Source organism: Amphibalanus amphitrite, unplaced genomic scaffold (genome assembly GCF_019059575.1).
Source record: "Amphibalanus amphitrite isolate SeventyFive unplaced genomic scaffold, NRLGWU_Aamphi_draft 000446F_arrow, whole genome shotgun sequence".
Taxonomy (NCBI): domain Eukaryota; kingdom Metazoa; phylum Arthropoda; class Thecostraca; order Balanomorpha; family Balanidae; genus Amphibalanus; species Amphibalanus amphitrite.
The window spans coordinates 194,918-214,055 of NW_024881940.1; the positions used below are offsets into that span (position 1 = coordinate 194,918).

The 19,138-nt window shown below is 48.1% G+C and overlaps 2 protein-coding genes across 2 annotated transcripts; both read left to right on the forward strand.

Moving 5' to 3' along the window:
• Positions 1 to 3,289: 3,289 nt before the first annotated feature.
• LOC122391612 (lysozyme 2-like) lies at positions 3,290 to 4,386 on the forward strand. Its single transcript, XM_043385722.1, has one exon. The coding sequence runs from the start codon at positions 3,363 to 3,365 to the stop codon at positions 3,813 to 3,815; it is 453 nt and encodes a 150-aa protein (XP_043241657.1). The 5' UTR covers positions 3,290 to 3,362; the 3' UTR covers positions 3,816 to 4,386.
• Positions 4,387 to 6,142: 1,756 nt separating this feature from the next.
• Positions 6,143 to 7,570, forward strand: LOC122391613 (C-type lectin lectoxin-Enh5-like). Its single transcript, XM_043385723.1, has one exon. It carries the CDS (start codon positions 6,198 to 6,200, stop codon positions 6,915 to 6,917), a length of 720 nt encoding a protein of 239 aa, XP_043241658.1. The 5' UTR covers positions 6,143 to 6,197; the 3' UTR covers positions 6,918 to 7,570.
• Positions 7,571 to 19,138: the final 11,568 nt, after the last annotated feature.

Here is a 19,138-nt window from a genome sequence, read left to right on the forward strand (position 1 = left end):
CAGCCCCTCCTCTCGCGCATAATACATCCCGCAGTGGCCAGTCCGGAGTGACCATTGCGGCGTGGCCTCGCTAGCGCCGGTCTACCTATAAGCACGCTGAATTCTCCCGACTGACCGTTCACACAATCACAGGTTAGGTAAATGGCCGCTGGATGGCGCCGGCATTACACTCTGTGCACGGACACACTGCTATGAGCGAGCCGAGAGCTGTGCACTGTTGACTGTGTACTGTGCAGTGTGCAGATAGCATTTGCACGTAGTGAAGTCAGCCGTAACCCCCTTCTGTGCACAGCACACACGCACCCCAGGAGGACCCAAAACCAAATGGCTTCCTACTATGGTGTGCAATGTGCATGCGATCTGAGCGAATTACAAAAAAAGGCTCATTGCAGATGAACTGCTGTTATCACTGCGTCAGTTGCCTTGACGATAATCAAGTGCATTTTCCGAAAATCTCACTACAGTTCTTAGTTAGATTTAAGATGATGAAGGGTCGTAACCATCATCCCACTCAGTCGGAAGACGGAAAGCATGAAGAAACCGTTATTTCTCGCGAGAGGAATTAACGTTGCTATCATGTTTGTCTGCTTGAGCTGTTAACTTACACACTAAAGCGGACTTGACTGTGTCGCGATTCTCAAGGTATGTTGCTTTTTAACGGAACGCTCCTTTTGCATGTCGGAGACAAGAGACCCGCACATTTGGCATTGTGTGAGCAATGATGAGTAATTTCAGCAAGGTTTATTATGTTTAATGATGGATATTGCTGTTGAGCATGAGGTACCACATATATGGCCTTGGATACGTCATTCCAAAGACTTAAACTATTTCCTTGATGAGGGTAGAGGAGAAGAGAGAGAGAGAGAGAGAAGAGAGAGAGAGAGAGAGAGAGAGGAGAGAGAGAGAGAGAAGCAGAGAGAGAGAGAGAGAGAGAGAGAGAGAGAGAGACAAAGAGACGAGAGAGAGAACAGAGAGAGAGAGACAGAGAGAGAGAGAGAGAGAGAGACAAAGAGACAGAGAGAGAAGAGAGGAGAGAGAGAGAGAGGAGAGAGAGAGAAGAGAGAGAGAGAGAGAGAAGAGAGAGAGAGAGAGAGAGAGAGATAGGAGAGAGATAGAGAGAGAGAGAGAGAGAGAGAGAGAGAGAGAGAGAGAGAGAGAGAGAGAGAGACGAAAGTAATCAGCTTAGTGCTTAGTGGTCGATCAGGAGCAGAGCTCTGATCAATGCCTGTTTTATGAAGCCACAAATGTATTATTGTTTGAACAGAGAGATCACCCATCGACCGTCATCCCTGGATGCCCGTAACGGGCAGTTCTGAGTCCGTTCACGTCATCAGGTAATGGTTAATGCCGCGCCCAGATATTAGAGAATGACGTCATGTGCTGCCTCTAGTGACGTCATATTTCACCTCGAGTGACGTCATATTCCACCTAGAGTGACGTCATTACCATCTAGCTGCCACGAAACTGGCCTCTTCCATACTGGGTCACAGCAGTCGAGCTATCGGTTCCTGTCATGGCGATTGGCGGCTGATCAGTGATGGCACGGGGCTTGGGCTTTCCCGAGAGAAAGGTGAGAGTCGAAGAACATCGACCTGATGATGTCATGCGTCCACCCGTTCTATACTGTTGTATTGTTGGGTGGGTGGAGCACAGCCTTACACGGTGGCAGATGCATTCGATAGGCAACACCACAGCGTAATTGTACACTCCCAAGAAGTTAACGTCGTTGTGAGATTTGCAAGTGAATGCTGATTCACTGACTCAAGCCGAAATTCCACAAAGTGAATGTTAGAAATGTGTGCTTCGTCACTCGTCAGTGCCAAGCCTCAAGTGAGTTCCAAAATGCAGAGTCGCTATAAGCTAGGGGACTCTGGGATCGACTTATGTTATATTAAGCACATTTATCACATTCATGTGCTAATGAATTAAGCACATTTATCACATTCATGTGCTTAAAAAGTCCGCCCACGCCGCCCACGCCACCGTCGGGGTTACTCCCAAAAAGGCTTATTGCGGCGCCGTCGATTGACGCAGGACGGTGAAATTTTGACGGCTCGTGGGTCACGTAATTGAACAGGTCGTATTAAATTTGGGGTATAAAAATTTAGGGGTATGCATACCTTTACATGACGGTAAGGTCACGATTTTACAATGTCAGGATTTCGTAAAGAATAAATGAAAACAAATAGCGATTCCGTTGGATGGCTTCGATACCGCGTACCCACTTGCTTGAGCAAAGTATTCTCAAAATAAAATAAGCCTAGTTCTTTTCCCTACATTTATATCGGGAAATGAAATCCTTTCATATCTCATTACCTTTAAACCACTTGTGACAGTTCATATTTCACCGACAAAAAGAGATACGCGGGTTCGTTTTATCACTTGTCAGCCATGGCTTATGCTGGCCCCTCGCTGGTGTTATGTTCCTGTCCTTCGATGCAGTCTCCACTGGGCGGGGACGCTTGGCGAGCTTAATTATAGCCGCCCTTCACTGTCTTAGAGTAGCGTGGACGTCACTTCATTGGAAAGCTATAGTTTTTGAAAAGCATACTTCTAAATCATTGTTGTTTATATGCGAAGCATTTAAATCATTTAACGAAATATTCAGCTAGTGTCGAAAGATAAATAAAAGGATTCCAAGAAGCAATAAGATGACAAGCATTACAAGAGCACTAAGAGCGCTAAGAACATGTTGCAAAATAGTCTAGTACCCCCCCCCCCCAAAAAAAAAAAACTGAGATTAGGCCTACACTGACACCTAATCACACCGATATAATGACACTGAAAGCCCCCCCCCCCCCCCCCATCCATACCATCAACAATCACGCCTCACTGAGCACAGACAACACCCCCTCCCCCCACCACCCCATCCCCATCGTCACGACCTGCCACCGTCCCGCTACAGCCGCCCGGTGACCCGTCACTGACCCTGACCTCACCAGTTCCTGGTTCACTGATCGCCAGTGCTCTCCTCTCTGACCCAACCGGATTGAGCCACAACTGGCGTCTGAAAATTTGCATCCATCCCCTCCGATGTTTACTTGGATTTGCAGCATGCGTGTGCGTTTCGGAGACCGGTTTTGGAGGCGTTTTCCGGTTAAGGCTGTCTTCTGAGAGTTCCCAAACATCGTTGGTGATTCCGAGACTCCAAGGTTAATTTGCCGAAGCACCTGTCTGGGAAGCCGCTGCGCAGGTGACTCTATAATCGGGCACGAGGCCAATCTACTCAGCATGCAGCGCTGTCCGAATAGCGAATAACTCTCGTGAGAGGCGTCGTCAGCGGTGGGAAATCCTGTTTGGACCGAGGGCATATTTAGAGGGTGGCCTCGGCGGCTAGCCAGACCGTGCTCAGCCGTGCCGCGATGAAGACGTGCCGAGTCGTGCTGTTCGCCGTGCTGGCGGCTGTGGCCGTGGTGCCGGCCACCACCCAGGAGTTGGTCTCCTCCCTCTGTCTCGGCTGCATCTGCGAGGCCTCCAGCGCGTGCAACACGCAGCTCGGCTGCGAGAACGGCTTCTGCGGGCCCTTCCGCATCTCGAACGCGTTCTTCATCGACTCGGAGCTCTCCAAGGAGCCCAACTTTGCCCAGTACAACTTCCAGTCGTGCACGACCGACCCCTTCTGCTCGGCGGCTGTCATCCGCAAGTACATGGCCAAGTACCCGCGGGATTGCGATGGGGATGGCCAGTTTACTTGCAAGGACTACGCCATGGTGCACAAGGCCGGTCCTGACGGATGTACCAACACTCAGCGAGTGAGGGTGACTGACTACTGGCGCCGCTTCGAGTCTTGCCTCTCCTACTTTCCCAACGCTTAGGAGCGATGAGTGATCCTTGCAGGACACCCAGAGGTTCATCATGCTTGAAACACTTGGTGAGACACTTTGTGGGACTTTCTTCAGGACGCTGCAGCAAGGAATTTAATGGAGAGATGTTGGAAAAATACTGGACGGAGCCTGGTGTCTGGGAGGAGTTGGAGAAAGTCGTGACAGAACTTTCGAAGGAAATAGAAAGCTTGGCAGGGGGCACCACGAAGAGGTTGGACCGCTGAACAATACGACGCCATGACTATACCAAGATTGACATCACTACTGTTGAGTTCAAGCAGCCGTGGATCGAAAAGGGCAAGGTCTCCCCCTGCGTCGTCTTGGGCTTTTAACTCGGCTGTTTTGGCCTTCAATGGAGGCTCGAGTTGCGCTGTTAGGCCACTCTTTTCTATGGGGCTAGAGCACCTGATGTGGCCTGTGTTGTTTGCATGACTTGCGCCGCTCTTCGACAGGGCAGCTCAGTCGATGTTGCATACTCATGTTGTTTCCGTGTGTGCAGAGGTGTTGTTATAGCCATGGATATAATAAACGTGATACGACAATAAAACAGAAATGAAATAAACGTTCTTTATAGTAAAAAGCGCACAGATATTGCTTTTAAATCGGAGCCGTTTATAGTGGAATTGGAAAACAGAGTCTTTTAGAACTTTTTGGGGGAGGGGGCATTTTTGTTTCTGTGCAAACGGCCGGGCTACGTCTACTCGAGGATGATGGCGATAAAAATTACATCTGGTTGTGAATGAAAAGCCCATTGCAATGCGAGTTAATTAAGAATGTTAACAGCATCGAGTAGGAATATCAAATATAAAATAGCGTACGTTACCTACATAATGTCCAACACGCATATTTCGACGTCTCTGATGACCTCGTGTTTGGTATTTGTACCTATGTATTATAATTATTGCGGTTTCAAATTATATTTTTTATTCATTAGAGAACAGCACCACGACTATGACTGGAAAGTCTGGCAACGTATTTACATACAGGTGTGATGTGATTGCAGCCTTCAAACAAGTCTGACGCGATGTCGGAAACATAAAACGATTCTTATTCTGCGAAAAATAGGCATTGAAGACAATATTTCAAATCTATAAAACAGCTATTTTATGTTGTTATATAGTTTTTTAATGTCTTTTTAATACTGCTAAAATCGACAAGACCATGCTCTTACAGTAAGAACAACACCAATCCCGCATAAAATGTATGCGGAAACTTGTCCTACCAATGCCGGATCTGAATTCCATCCATCGGAATTTCAAACGCTCTTTTGCCTAGAACAATTTAGAAGTGCAAATCCGATCACCAACTACCCAGAATACAACTACCCACACCGGAAATGTCAGTCAATAATGACATCGATTGATGCGTCATAATGGAATAATGAGCCAAGATGACTGTGCCAGCCTTCTACGTAGGCATGCCCTTGGCCGCAGCTATTAAAGCTGACAGAACGGCTGCTGTGCCGGCCGCCACCCGCCGTCAAGGCTAAAGATGACGTCATTGCAGGCGGACAGTGACGTCACTGCAGAGGAACAATGACGTCACTAGGAACTGACAACTACATCACACCCTGCGGAGTTTAGCACAGGTTAGGAATACCTAGAGGGTAAGGTAGATATAGGTCCGTACTTACATAGGTCCGATTTGCATAGCTTAATGTCAAGTCTCATTTTCAATCCTAAAACTGTCGTTCATCCCACGTTACTTCATTTCCTCTTTTCTTTTCTCGTTCAAATGGGTCTACTCCACTTCATCGCTTATAAGCTGGCTCTCGTTTTCATTCACTCTATCTAACATAAAATAAACACACACGGTGCAAATAGTCCGGAAGGTCCGAAACACCTATACTCAACAAAAGAAAGGATGAAAGAAGGAAAGACACTGGCGCACTTTAATTGTATATTTCAGCCACTCTTATGTTATTTATCATGAAGCTGCAAGGATTATATCACCATTTTCTTTCAACTATGTACTGAATCCTAGGCATATCTCAGTTCAAATTGAATCATGTTAGATTATTGTTTATGTGATCTCGAGTGCATTTACAAAGATCTGGTGGCCTGGGATCTGAGCCCATGTTTATCATGGCACGGGTACCTCAATTCTCAAGCCACACCCCAGGACATAAGAGGACATATCATGTTCGGTTGGAAGCCAGAAATCCCCGCGCTGCACCCTTCTCGGAAGAACTTGGCTTACATTTGACGGCCTGGAATCTCAGTAACACCGCACCAGGCAACTCCCTGAGTGAGCTTATGGCATGTCCAGTGTCCAGTGTGCACTAATCGATAAACAAATGACAGCAGTCGGGCTCGTCGAGCCGGCAGCCGCACCCAGTCTCGTCCTGGCGATCGTGGAGTCAGCGGCGGAACCATGAAGCTGCCGCTTCTCCTGTTGGTGGTGTGGAGCGCAGCGCTGACGCCCGTCCTCTGTGCCTTCACCGCTTCGGTGAAAGACATCGTCGACGGCCTGGCAGACACCTTTCTGGAGCGAGTAGGACCAGTCTCAAGGACAGAGCTCAGGGATCAGCTGCAGCACGTCAGTATCACGACAACAGAGCTCAGGGATCAGCTGCAGCAAATTGAGCAGAAAATAACCGACCTCCAGGCACGCCAGACAGCGGATCAACAGCAACTTCAGCAACAGCTGGAAGAAATTCAACGTCAGCTACCTCCTCCGACACGAACCCCCGGAGCTTGCCCTGCCAACTGGATTCGCAGAGGAAACAGCTGCTACCTGATATCGCCCACCAAAGCCACCTGGCTGGAGGCACATCAGGGCTGTGCGTCCTACGACCCCAGGGCGAGATTAGCGTCCATCCACAACAGCAACAAGGACCACATTCTTAGCCTGCCGAGCGACAGTGAAGAGGAGGACGTTTGGATAGGGCTGTTCAGACGGTTTGGTGGCAACTCCTGGGCCTGGGTAGACGGTACACCGGTGGATTATACCAGCTGGAAAAATGGAGAGCCCAATAACAGATGGGGGAAAGAGGATTGTGTGACACTGTATAAACTGATTATACCCGGAAAGTGGAACGACCGGGTGTGCACGGGTCAGTACCCTTTTCTGTGCCAAATCGTACTGAATTGAGATTGAGTGATTTTCTTGACTAAAGTCTGAACGTGCATCCAGATGGCTAGTACCGCGGTTGCCGGAACTAAAAAAGAGAATGTTTTAAAAGCGCGCTCCGCACGAGTGTTTCAAAACTTGTCGTCACTATTCGCAAAAAAACGTAGGGGTTGCATCAACCCTCTGACCGGTTGAGGGTTATGTTACCGGAGTGCTTATGCTAAGGAGACCATTGGCGGATCCAGCCAACCGTTTGTGGGGGGGGGGGGGATGGCCGAAATGGCCCCTTTCTTTCCATGAACCACCATAGGAGTAATGTTAAAACTCGAGTCTTGGGGAGGGGGCGGGGGCAAACGGGCCTGAGGGGCATTGCCTTGAATGCTCCCCCCCCCCCCCTGGATCCGCCAGTGAAGGAGACGAGTAGCTATTCGTAGTTTCCCGACCGGTACTATTGCGCAAGTGCTATATGCTTGGGTCGCAAGGTGCATTTGTGTTTCTCAAGCAAAGGGCGAGCGGGATGTGTAACCAGAATGAGGTTAAACAAATACAAACTAGGCTTTCGTAGAATAAGGACGAGTTTTACACGCTGCCAGCTGCCAGTTAACAAAGTGTGCAACACAAATGTATTTCAATATGTATTTGGAGTTGTAATACAGTTATACCTGTACCTGTAATGGGTCAATTCTTTAACCGACACCGGGCCAGGGGGAGGGTTTGAAGTTTGAACAACCCCTTGCAATTTTCGCAGATACCTTAATGCATATGTTCCGCACATGTTGTAAAAATTTCAGACCCAGGTCTCTCAAGGTTAGGTCACCAGGTCACGTCAAGTGACCTCACCTCAGGAAAAGTTAGAATCCTCACCATAGCTACACAGACTAAACGATCGCCTTGAAACTTTCAGCGATGATAAGAGTAACAGTATATAAAAAATGTTTATATCGGAATTTTTATATCGGTGACCTAAGGTCAGGTCAATTTTGCGACCACTCCATTATAAGTCAATGGGATAAAATTGAAAGGCACCTTTTCCGGATGAAGGTCATTCCAAACACCCTCAAACATTGGGTTACAGTAAAATTGACAAAATGAACCGGAAAATGGCACCCGTGACCTCTCCTTATGTCCCTGAGGTCATATCAGGTCATGAAAGATCCCTGGCAGTTTTTGACAAAAACTTTTGATAGAGACATGCTAGAGCGATAAAGACACCTCAGATCTGTTCAACTCGACGATACGGATCGACTGATATGTAGCATGACCTTTTCCAATCAGGTCATGACCTTGACCTGAAGTCAAATTTTCAAAACGACTTTTCAAGGTTAACTTATAGTTCATTCGACGCGTCTCGACGAGAAGAACACGATGTTGGCAAAAGTGATGTCGTGGCTCTCTTGGGTTAAGAGTCGTTAACGAAAAGCAGTTTTTTTTAAACGGCCCTATTTATTTTTTTTTTGCCCTCTGGACTCTGGAGGCTAAACCGTTGACCTGAGGTCAAATCTGAGGACATTTTTACGCAAAAGTGTTGCCAAAAAGCTATCGACTGCGAATGCGGTGTTTCGAAAATTGTTGAAATGGCAAAATCTGACCTTTAATGACCTCTGGCGACCTGACCTTTGACCTGACCAAATAATTGACCGAAGTATTATCTTCATTATTTTCCACGCTCATTCGAATGCCGCTTACCGCGTGTCGCTACGTGGCCCAGGAGCCAAGTTAGACGGGGCGTGTTCAGACTCCCGGCCCGGCGCGGTTGGCGCCGAGCACCGGGGCCCGGAGAAACAGAAAGTAGGTACTAGCTCGTCAGTCGTCAGCTTCAGCGTCTGCGACCAGTATAACGCCTTTTGGGGCGACTAACGGAGCGAGCGAGAGGGTGGGCCTTGCACGTGCGAAATTTCGAGGGGGTACCTCCAGCTGACTTGTGCACGGCACCCTACTAACCGGTCTCTAGCGACGTACCAAATTTGAGCACAATCGGCCCAGCCATTCTTGAGATCTGGAAGCGGCACCCTGCACGTGCGCACGTGCAAAATGGGTCCCAACTGACTTTTGCACGGCACCCTACTAACCGGTCCCTAGCCATGTACCAAATTTGAGCGCCATCGGTCCAGCCGTTCTCGAGATCTGGAATCGACCCCTGCACGTGCGCACGTGCAGCAGCACCCCAATTCCGGCACATGGATATGCATTGCCTAGTGGGTGCCTACCTGCATGCCAACTTTCAGCGCAATCGGCCAAGTAGTTTCCGAGATATTGCAACAATTACAAAAGTTACACCTCTTCGTTTTGCACGTGGCACGTGCATAAGGGGTCACCCACATGCATCGGGAATAGTCCAATACTTGGTAGAAGGAATGAAGCTACCCTACAAAAATTATCGCATGTAAATCGGTCAAGTGGTTGCTGAGATATAAGCGTCGCAAAACCGTGACCACGGCCGGCCGCTCATACTCAGAAATTTCCGTTATTCTACGTAAGACTCCGCTCGCTTCGCTCGCTCCGTAATGACCATTCCTCGACCATTGTGCAGCCTTATTCGGTCTAGACCGGGGGCAGATCCAGAATTTTCTTCGGCCAGGGACCAATGGTATGATATGGGGGGGGGGGGGCGGCATGTTTTCTCCGTAACAGGGGCGCCTTTAGTGAAAATTGAAGACAGTTTTCTCTCCCTTCCTGGGCTTCCTCTGATGTTGTTTGTGGTTATGGGCATGTTCTGATGTTCATCGTATAGCTACGCAGGGCGTAGCTCCCGAACCGTAGCTCCGCAGGGCGGCGCATCTTTTCGGCTTTTTTCGGCCCCTAAAGCCACTCCCCTGGATCCGCCACCGGATTTAACATTGATAACTCGTCAACATGAGCTACCCGTATTCATGTGCATGGAACATAGCTTTGAGCAGCTTTGGCTTATGCCTGGGGTGATCCAAGTGATCCTAATGCTACACATTAATATTTACGTTTTAACGGAGCGTGTTAGAATGCAGTCGCTGAGGGTTGATTTGGTTGATCGATCACTCTGGAAGTCGATCTGGATCTGATCACTGTGCTTATCTAGCGAAAACGACACCGTATTTACAGTTATGCAGGATTTCTCCCTCCTCCAGCCAGCTTTTCTATCTGCTCGTCTGCTTGTCATCTCCCTCTCTCTCTCTCTCTCTCTCTCTCTCTCTCTCTCGCTCTCTCTCTCTCTCTCTCTCGCTCTCTCTCTCTTTCCCTCTCTCTCTCTCTCGCTCTCTCTCTCTCTCTCGCTCTCTCTCTCTCTCTCTTTCCCTCTCTCTCTCGCTCTCTCTCTCTCTCTCTCTCTCTCTCTCTCTCTCGCTCTCTCTCTCTCTCTCTCTCTCTCTCTCTTTCCCTCTCTCTCTCTCTCTCTCTCGCTCTCTCTCTCTCTCTCTCTCTCTCTCTCGCTCTCTCTTTCCCTCTCTCTCTCTCTTTCCCTCTCTCTCTCTCTCTCACTCTCTCTCTCTCTCTCTCTCTCTCTCTCTCTCTCTCTCTCTCTCTCTCTCTCTCTCTCTCTCTCTCTCCATGAGTTATCCTCCCGCCAGCCTTGCCCTCACGTCTCTGGGAGCGGCGTGCAGCTAGCGTTCTCATCACACTCGTTAGCGCCCAGGCGTATGTTTGCGCTCCCACGGCCGAACAGCGCGTGCCATGGTCCTCTCGACGACACGGCAAGGGCGCGTCCAGGCACCGTGACACGGGGGGATTCGCGGCGGTGCGGATCTATCGGGAAATTACTGATTTTGGAAGGAGCAAAGGAGCTAGGAATAAAGTTTGAGAGAAGCTAACAGATTGCCTAATGCCTATCTGACTAGCCGGGGATTTGATATGGGCTGAATGAAGGGCTGCGCCTACCACAGCATTCAAGATAATTTTCTTGGCAAAATTATGTGAAGACTGAAGATCGCTTTTCAACCAATTTTATCCGCTCTTGCCATACGAGTAATTACGTTTACTCCTACCAGCAACCAATAACTATGTATGTATAGCTCCGCCTCTGCTGCATATATGCACATTTCAAGGGGGTGCTGCATTGCTGCAACAGGCGCTGTATCAACAAACAGACCGCATGTGCGGCCGTGTGACCACGACGTACGATGGGAACGGGGGTCAGCTGCTAAACAGAGGCTGACGGGGCTCCCACGGTGGTTTAGCGGACCGGGAGGGATCATATTACTGTGGGAAGGAGGGCAACGCAGTGCTCGAGTGCAACGCCTTTGATATCTATCCATCCAGAGAAATTAGACAGTTAAAATTACAGGCATCGGGAGGTCTATGATCAATACTCAATAGATTATCAAAAGGATGCCCGAGTGTTTCATAAAGGAAGCATTATAAACCAACATTATTAATCAACCATTATATGCAACTTTTTCGTTTACCTACAGCGCTTGAGTGATACCGACACTTCACTTTCAGAGCAAAAAAAAAAAAGCAGTTAATGGCCATTTCGTCACAATTAGGTATACCTAATTACAAACACAGCACCGGAAATGCCACACATTCCACATAAAATCAGCTCTATCATTGATGGCATCTACAATGGACAGCTTCCGGACCTGCCCCCCTCAAAGAACGTTATGCCCTCCACGTGTGTGGTCTGAGCTCCTGAGTGGGACGCGACAGCCGAAAATTGCGCGGAAGCCGACGCTTACCGACTGGCGACTTATCGACTGGGACGTTTATGTTAGACGGAATGAGGTGGCATGACAGTGTGAATGGGGAGACGTGCCAACAGTCAGGGCAAGGACATCATCCAACCGGCAAATTCGATGTCATAATAATGAAACATGCCGAAAAAAGGCTTTTATTTTCAATAAAATACCTTTCGTGAAAAAATTGCGACCCTCTCGTTTTCGGCATAAATACCGCATCGCTTCCTAGTTCCTGGAGGCAAGGTCTACTCAAAGTCAAGCATTCTGGCGTTAAAATAGGCTGTACCAAAGACGGCAATTCTGTGTTAAAACCCGACTGAAATGAAGCACACGGTGACAAATAGAAATGACCAATAAATGTCCTTGGAAGATGGACTTAGTGCTCACTCACGAATTTCGCAAATCCGCATTTATACATGCGGCCTCGCATATATGTCACGTAAGTGGTTTCTGAACAAGGGTTCGTCATTTGAAACGAGCCAAGACGAGCTGCTAATCTTGCAAAACATGCGACAAAGACTTCCGCCAAAGTTCCAGAAAGGAGGCATCATGTCCTTCATTGTGGTTCACTGGTATTCGGCTCAAACCTCAACAGAAGCAAGTCAAAGGGTTTTGGCGACTGGCCAAACAATGAAAAAAATAAAATACGCAGTTGTGGAAAACTCGTCCGTGGAGATACCGTCGTAACAAAAGATATTTAAAATACTAGGAGGGCCTCTTCTAAATCATCTCCAAAAATTAGGGTTAGCGTTCAGCTCACGAGACCTGAGACGGTCAAAGCAGTACCCAGACACCTGTACCTGTGTTCGTCTAACAGACACTGTGAAGCGTCGATGCCGGTTTATACCCCAGTGTTGGCCCCTGCAGGGATCCCGTGTCTGCTCAGGACGGGCTGCGTATATCACTGAACATTTTATGACCATGTATCACCTCTGACAGCCACTGTTCATCTCATCTACCTCAGTTGACGTCATCAGTGGATCACGCGGGCGTATACCGGCCAGAATACTAATTCTGCAATCAATATCGTTGATCGGATATTGCAAGGGAGCTTGAGAGGGGTGACGTAATGCTTAGAAATGGCACCTGCTGCAGGGAAGGTGCATTGGACGCTAAAGTGGATTAGTTATGTCCTACTGGCCACTGCAAGCTGCAAATTGCAACTTAGGTAGGTCGGTATGTCCTACGGCTAAGGTGTGCCACAGTCCACTTTATACCCAGTCTTGAGATGGTCTCATCAATGATATATGTAAAACTCGAGCCAATAACAAAAAATCGCTTTACAGAAAAAAAAATCAGGGAGAAAAATGTTCGAAGCACAAGGTCAGCAAACTTCGACTACGACATCCCTATCCTTGAAAATACCTTCACAAGCTCTTTGGCACGTTTTCAATTCACTTCATTACAAGCCACCAACAAAGACCATTTCACGGCGATTCATTAGTTTATCGTCTCACTATCGTAAAGCCATCGCTCGCTGATCCGTCGGCCTTTTTTATAATGCTAATTTTTCGCCATCTCACTGCGCGGCCGGCGGCGATAGGGTCGAGATTATAACAAAAACGGACGGAGAAACGCCCTTGCGGCTATCGCTCGGATGAGTAACAACGATGCCAAATTACAAGCGATGGCGGGCTTGAGGCCGCAATGCCAGTGTTGAGGAGCTTCGAACTCACTGCTCACAGCGGGTGCTCGTTTTTCGAGGGCGTTCGTAATGGTTCGGGTAGAGGGTCTCATGGCTACAAAAAGGCAGGAGGCGCATGCGGTTGGTTTTTGTCAGCATTATATCTGATGGTGAGCTCAATGCCACAGATCAATCTAGGGTGGAGTGGAGCGATTCTATTTCTGCATGTAATCGACCCTTTAGTCAACCGGTCCTCTAACCAGTGCAATGAGCAGCAACTCTGCGCTGTAGCCCACGGCAAAACAACATTTCGTGTTTTGCTTCAGCTAGATTGACGGACAAAGACAAAGAGCAGACATTTCAGACGGTCTGAAGCATTGACCTATAATAATACTAAGTAATAAGTACTTAATATAGGTCAATGGTCTCAAGCTCGGCTCAGTCTCGATCTTCAGACGGTCTAGCTCTAGTCAAACAGGCCTGTTGACCTGTAAACGGTAATCTGTGTAAACTGCAGCCTCTGAATCACCCTTTCTCCCTCATCACCCTCTTATGTTTTCGGGCTGGACAGAACAATCTCCAGGAATTGAGCTGGAAGTGAACGGACTTTTTTGGTCGTAGGAGTAAGCTCAGGGCCTCCTCTAAGGATTTTTCACTGGGTGGGCAAAAATTTTTCGCCGCTCCCCTGCCCAAGGGCAGATCCAGTCACTTGTTTTGGGGTGCAACCATTTTCACCTGCGACTGGGGGGGGGGGGGGTTAAGGCCTATGTCACTTTCACAGTCAACCAACTGTGCCATTTATAGTTTAACGTTTGTCGTGTGTGATATGGTATTTCGTGTGTATTTCACCTTATAGGTATGCCTATTGCTTACATTAGTGATATCAATAACGGAAATCAGGATACCGATACCAAACCAAATGCCAACCAAAACCATGAAAAATACCGAATCCAAACCAACTTGGGAACATGAGATAAATACCAACTTTTTACCGAATTCGTATCCTCTTATACATTAGCCGGATTCGTAATACCAACAAAATACCAACAACATTAGGATCAAAATACCAAATACCAAGTTGGTATCAGTTTGGTATCGGTATACCAAAAAGTTGGTATCCGATTGACATCTCTAGTCTACATACATTTAAAATTTTAAGAACACTGCAAAAGTGCAGAGTTAAACTTACTATGATTGCTCCTTGAACCAGAAATCGAATAGGTAGGTGATGCTCGCTGCCTCTTTTTAGGAGGCATGGTCAGCATACTCTTGGCGCGTCCTCTTGATCTAAATACGGCTTTTATTGACCTTAATCTACTTGTAATACATCCTGGCCCATGCCGGTCTTTGAGGGTCCCACACTGACCTCTGAGGCCCCATGCTGGCCTGTAAAGGCCCATATTAGCCTCTGAGGGCCCCGCACTGGATTCTGAAGACCCGATGCCGGCCTTTAACCATCCCCTGTATTGATGTTTTTCCAGCCGCGAACGTAGGTACTCGTATAGGGGGGGGGGGGGCGTTGGACCTCCCTTGCCGTTTCGCCCCTGATCGAGCTAGAGCTTCGCGGAAAAAAAACAAGCGTGTTGCCCGTGACGAGAGGAAGCCGATGATACCCAATTTTAACCCTCGCCGGCACAGGCCATTGCGTCCTTCGGCGGCACGACCCCCCCCCCCCTCGCGTTTGGCCCCTGATCAAGCTAGAGCTTCACGGAAAAAACGAGCGTGTTGCCCGTTACGAGAGGAAGCCGATGATACCCAATTTTAAGGTCCTAGGTCATCGGGTGACCTTCCAGGTCAGGTCAATGACCCGAAGACCGGGAAAATCGGGACCTGTTAGAAAGTCGTAAAGTGTGGCTGCTGTGTGGTTTTCCGGGGTGCTGATCACGAATATCGTGTTAGTTTTGATCAGAGATGATGTTTTAAGCATGCCATTTAGACCAGGTCGGGTCAGGTCAGGTCAGGTCAACCGGTAGGGGTTGTGACGGGTATTCGTATTACGTGTCAACCGCCTCTGACAGCTTCGTAACATGTTACGAAGGCACCAAAACTACTTCGTAAATGTTCAAATGGTTGCTAAATTCGAATTCAGCTAAAAAACTAGCCTAGAACATGAAAAAACTCGATAAAGTGAACCGAGGTCACCCGAGGTCACCAAAGGTCAATGACGTGACCTGACCTTCAGGTGACCTTGACACCCACCCTTATGTATGGGAGCAACATCAAATCACATGTTAGAACGTTTGAAATCACGAAAAGCTTGCAAACGCGCGGTTAATGCGAGCCGACATACGCCGAATCGCGATTTCGGCCAAACATGGTCACGGAAAAGAGGTCACAGGTCGCGAGTTATTCGCAAAAAATCGAGGGGGGTCCGTTCGACTCCCCCCTATACGGGCGAGGGTTACCCCCGAGTTGCTGGGGGGGGGGGGGGCGTTAAACGCCCCCACTTTTTTAGCTGGGCCATAACAAAAAAAAAAGAAACGGCGCGGCGCAGGCACGCCAAATTTTGGGTGCCTCTAGGGAATTGTTTGACATTTATTGTGACAAAATTTCAAAAAAAATCGGCCGGAAAATTTTTGAGATATCGAGGTTTCAGTGACGTCATGATTTCCAAACCAATTTTTATTCAAACGATAATGCCCTCCCAATTTATACATATCATGAAACAGCGTAAATCTCGCCCGGCAAGGCCCCATTTCATAACATGACCCAAGCAGCGGGTTTGGTTTTTGGTAAATAGCTTCGCAAAAAATGGCCGCAGAACCACGATTTTGACATCGTCGTGTTCACCTTGCTCAGGCGCGTCGAATGGTATACTTTTGTTTGGGTGAGGCCACCGTAAGGTCAACCTGGCCTTGACCTCGAGTCAAGGTCAGGTCAGAGGTCTTCAAATCACGAAGTTGGTCGAAGGAGGTCATATCGCATATCATTCGATTCGGCAGGTCTTCCGGAGTCTATTGGTGACCTTGTCGACTCTCTAGCTCAATTTGATTGGGAGTTATTGACGAAAAACTCGTATGACCCTAGTGACGTCATAAATGACGTCATGCAAGGTCAACAATGCAAAAATGCAGCATCAGATCTTGCAAGGAGTGCATGAAGTAACGATTTCATGTATTTGAGACAATTGAATATCATTCCTGGCGCCAAAATAACAGTTTTCATATTTCCCCATTGACTTATAGGTGAAGTCACGTGACCAACCTGACTTTATGTGACATTTAGGGAAAATCTGAGATATGCAAGTTGTAAGACCTCTGAAGGACAATAAGTCCTGCAAGTCTCACCTCCCTGTGAAAGTTACTCTGGCACTGAGAGCGTTGCAAGGTTGCGACATCTGAGGATCGTGCAGAGGTTCATTTATGACGTCATAGGTCAGTGACCTGACCTGACTTGAAAGTGCGGCTGGTGTCACAAGATCCAGCGTGCATCAAAGGTCAGGTATGCCAGGTTGCAGCTCTCTATTGCCTGGGTGTTTTGAGCTATCGCGAAAACACCCTTTGGGGCATTTACCACTTGTGCTCAAGTGCACCAAGCCACGGCCAACCCTTAGAAGAAAAAAGTGTCTGGATGCTAGGGCTGCAAGTTGCTACAAATTTTCACTGGCTCCCCTAATAGATAGTGTCTTAGTGCATGCGATACAGCATTATTTTCAGTTCATCCTCGTAAAACTTTTTTTGCTGGGCTTGGTTAATTCAGTGAACGTAATGTTCAGTGGTAGAAAAAAATATAAAAAGTTAACCTAATTATAAGACATTTTGAACTGATTTTGTCTACTTGCTTTCTATGGCGGAATCGTCTAAACACCTAAATTTCACTTTCCATGCGAAATGGATGCTCAACACCTAGCAATTTCATCGTTCCGCAAAATATTCAAAGAGCGTAAAAATCGGCTGTGATTATCCCCCTTATGAAGTGTTACGGAACGCTGTCTTTAACGATACTTTTGTCTACGAAAAAATGTTTCCTGAGCCATGCAAATGCACTAATCGTAATCTTTGATGAATTTTCTGTCGACTAGTATGCGTTGTTTTCCAATTTTCGGAAAAAATGTCTTTGAGGTTTCGCGAGGCTAGACCGGCCCGATCGCCTACCGTGGGTGGGTGGCGAAATACCCCAGCAACTGCCGGGTTAAGGACCTGCATCGGCTCTGAGGGCTCAACTTTGCCTTTTCTGGACTCTGGGGTCCAACACCAGCCCAAGCCTGTCTTTTAGGGTGCCACACTGACCCCTGAGGGTTCCATCCTTGCCTCAAGGACCCGCATTAGCCTTTGAGAGCCTAAGTCGGCCTCTGATGGCCTCAAACTGCCATTTTCAGGCCCTGTACTGGTCTCTGAGGGCCTTAAACTGGCCTCTGAGGGCACAAACCGACCTCTAAAGGTCCCACACCGGTTGCTGATGGCCCATTTTCTGCCTCTGAGATCCAAGACTGACCCTTTTGTGCCTCTGAGGGCCCCGTACTGGCTTCTGAAGGATCGATGCCGGTCTCTGAGGACCAATGTCAGTCTTGTAAGGGCCTCATACTGATATCTGAGGCCCACATTTGCCTCTGATGGCTCCAAATTGAGGCCCTATTTAGTCCCCAATCAGCCTATAAGGTCTCTGATGGCCCTATTTTGTTGTCTGGCTGGGGACCCCTGGCTTACACCTTTAGGCGTCACGCACTGGCCTCTGAGAGCCCACATCGGCCTCTGGGGTTCCATACGGGCCTTTGAGGCCGCTATGGCCATGGGCCCCTGTAAGCTAGCACCGCCCCCCCCCCCCCCTCCGAGTGTTGGCAAAGTTGCCAAGTTGCCCCCACCCCCAAACGCCAAGTCTGCTACCGCCCCTGCATTCAGATGCATCCATTGTAAAAAAATAACTTGCACTGCAGTGATTGGGGGCTGGGGCACTGGCTGCTAGCAAGTTTTTTTCCCCCGGGAAACCGAAGTGGTAGTTCCTACCGGACGTCTGGCCGGACCTTTATTTTTGCATTTGCTTCTGGGTGGGCAAATTGAAGCCACTGGGTGGGCAATTGTGGTGACTGGGTAGGCATTTGCCCACCCAGTGGCACGGTTCGTCGGAAGGTCATCTCAGGCTCAAAAGAAACGATATATACCATTCGAAAGCTGACGGTGAGCTGAATCCAAAAATGTAATTTTTATCAAAATCGATCGATGGCCTTTTTTAAAAATTGCGATTATGTAAAAACTTAATAATCTTTTATTCAACGGGCTGTCCCGGGCATTCTTGAAAAGATAAACATGTATTTTTGGGTTCCAGTGAAAGCTGAACGCCAAAAGAACAATATTTAGCGAAACAATATTTCCAAACATTAATATGCGTCTCACACAGCCGATAATAAGGCGCAATCACCAGTTCAGTGTCACGATGGACCAAAGTCAGCCACAAAGAAGCGCGAAATGACCCTTATCGACTCGCAGACCGGGCGCTCTCGGCCCGCCTGACCGGCCACGGAAAGAACGTTCGGCTCCCGTTCTACTAAACAAATGTCATATTTGTCAGTTTAACTGTCCACATCGCTATTAAAGTTATTCAGGATACCTGTGAAGAAAATTCATTGTTCTGTCATCTTCACATCATGCATTAATTTGCATTTGTTCATGTCTGCTTTGCTCAGTTGAGCTTGGTATCATGCCCATATAAGGAAAATTGGCCGCGCTGAAATGTCAGAGGCTGCACCGGCCTCAGCTCGGGTGGAGTGGGGGTAGCGCCCGGCGGGGCAGGGTAACCTTTGACCGGTCGCACGGCCGAGCAGCTGTCACCAGTACAGCCTCTGACAGCGAAACCCGCTCACTTCCCCTGCGCGGGCACTAATCGCAGCTGGATGGAACAAAACATTTATAAGAAAAATGTAAATTAAAGCATGTTGTAAACCAAGCAGAACAATGAATTTTCTTCACAGGTATCCTGAATAACTTTAATAGCGATGTGGACAGTTAAAGTCGCAAATATGACATTTGTTTAGTAGA

Bases quoted from the DNA above. Each gene is read 5' to 3' on its own strand.
- LOC122391612 (XM_043385722.1), top strand. From the start codon at position 3,363: ATGAAGACGTGCCGAGTCGTGCTGTTCGCCGTGCTGGCGGCTGTGGCC.
- LOC122391613 (XM_043385723.1), top strand. From the start codon at position 6,198: ATGAAGCTGCCGCTTCTCCTGTTGGTGGTGTGGAGCGCAGCGCTGACG.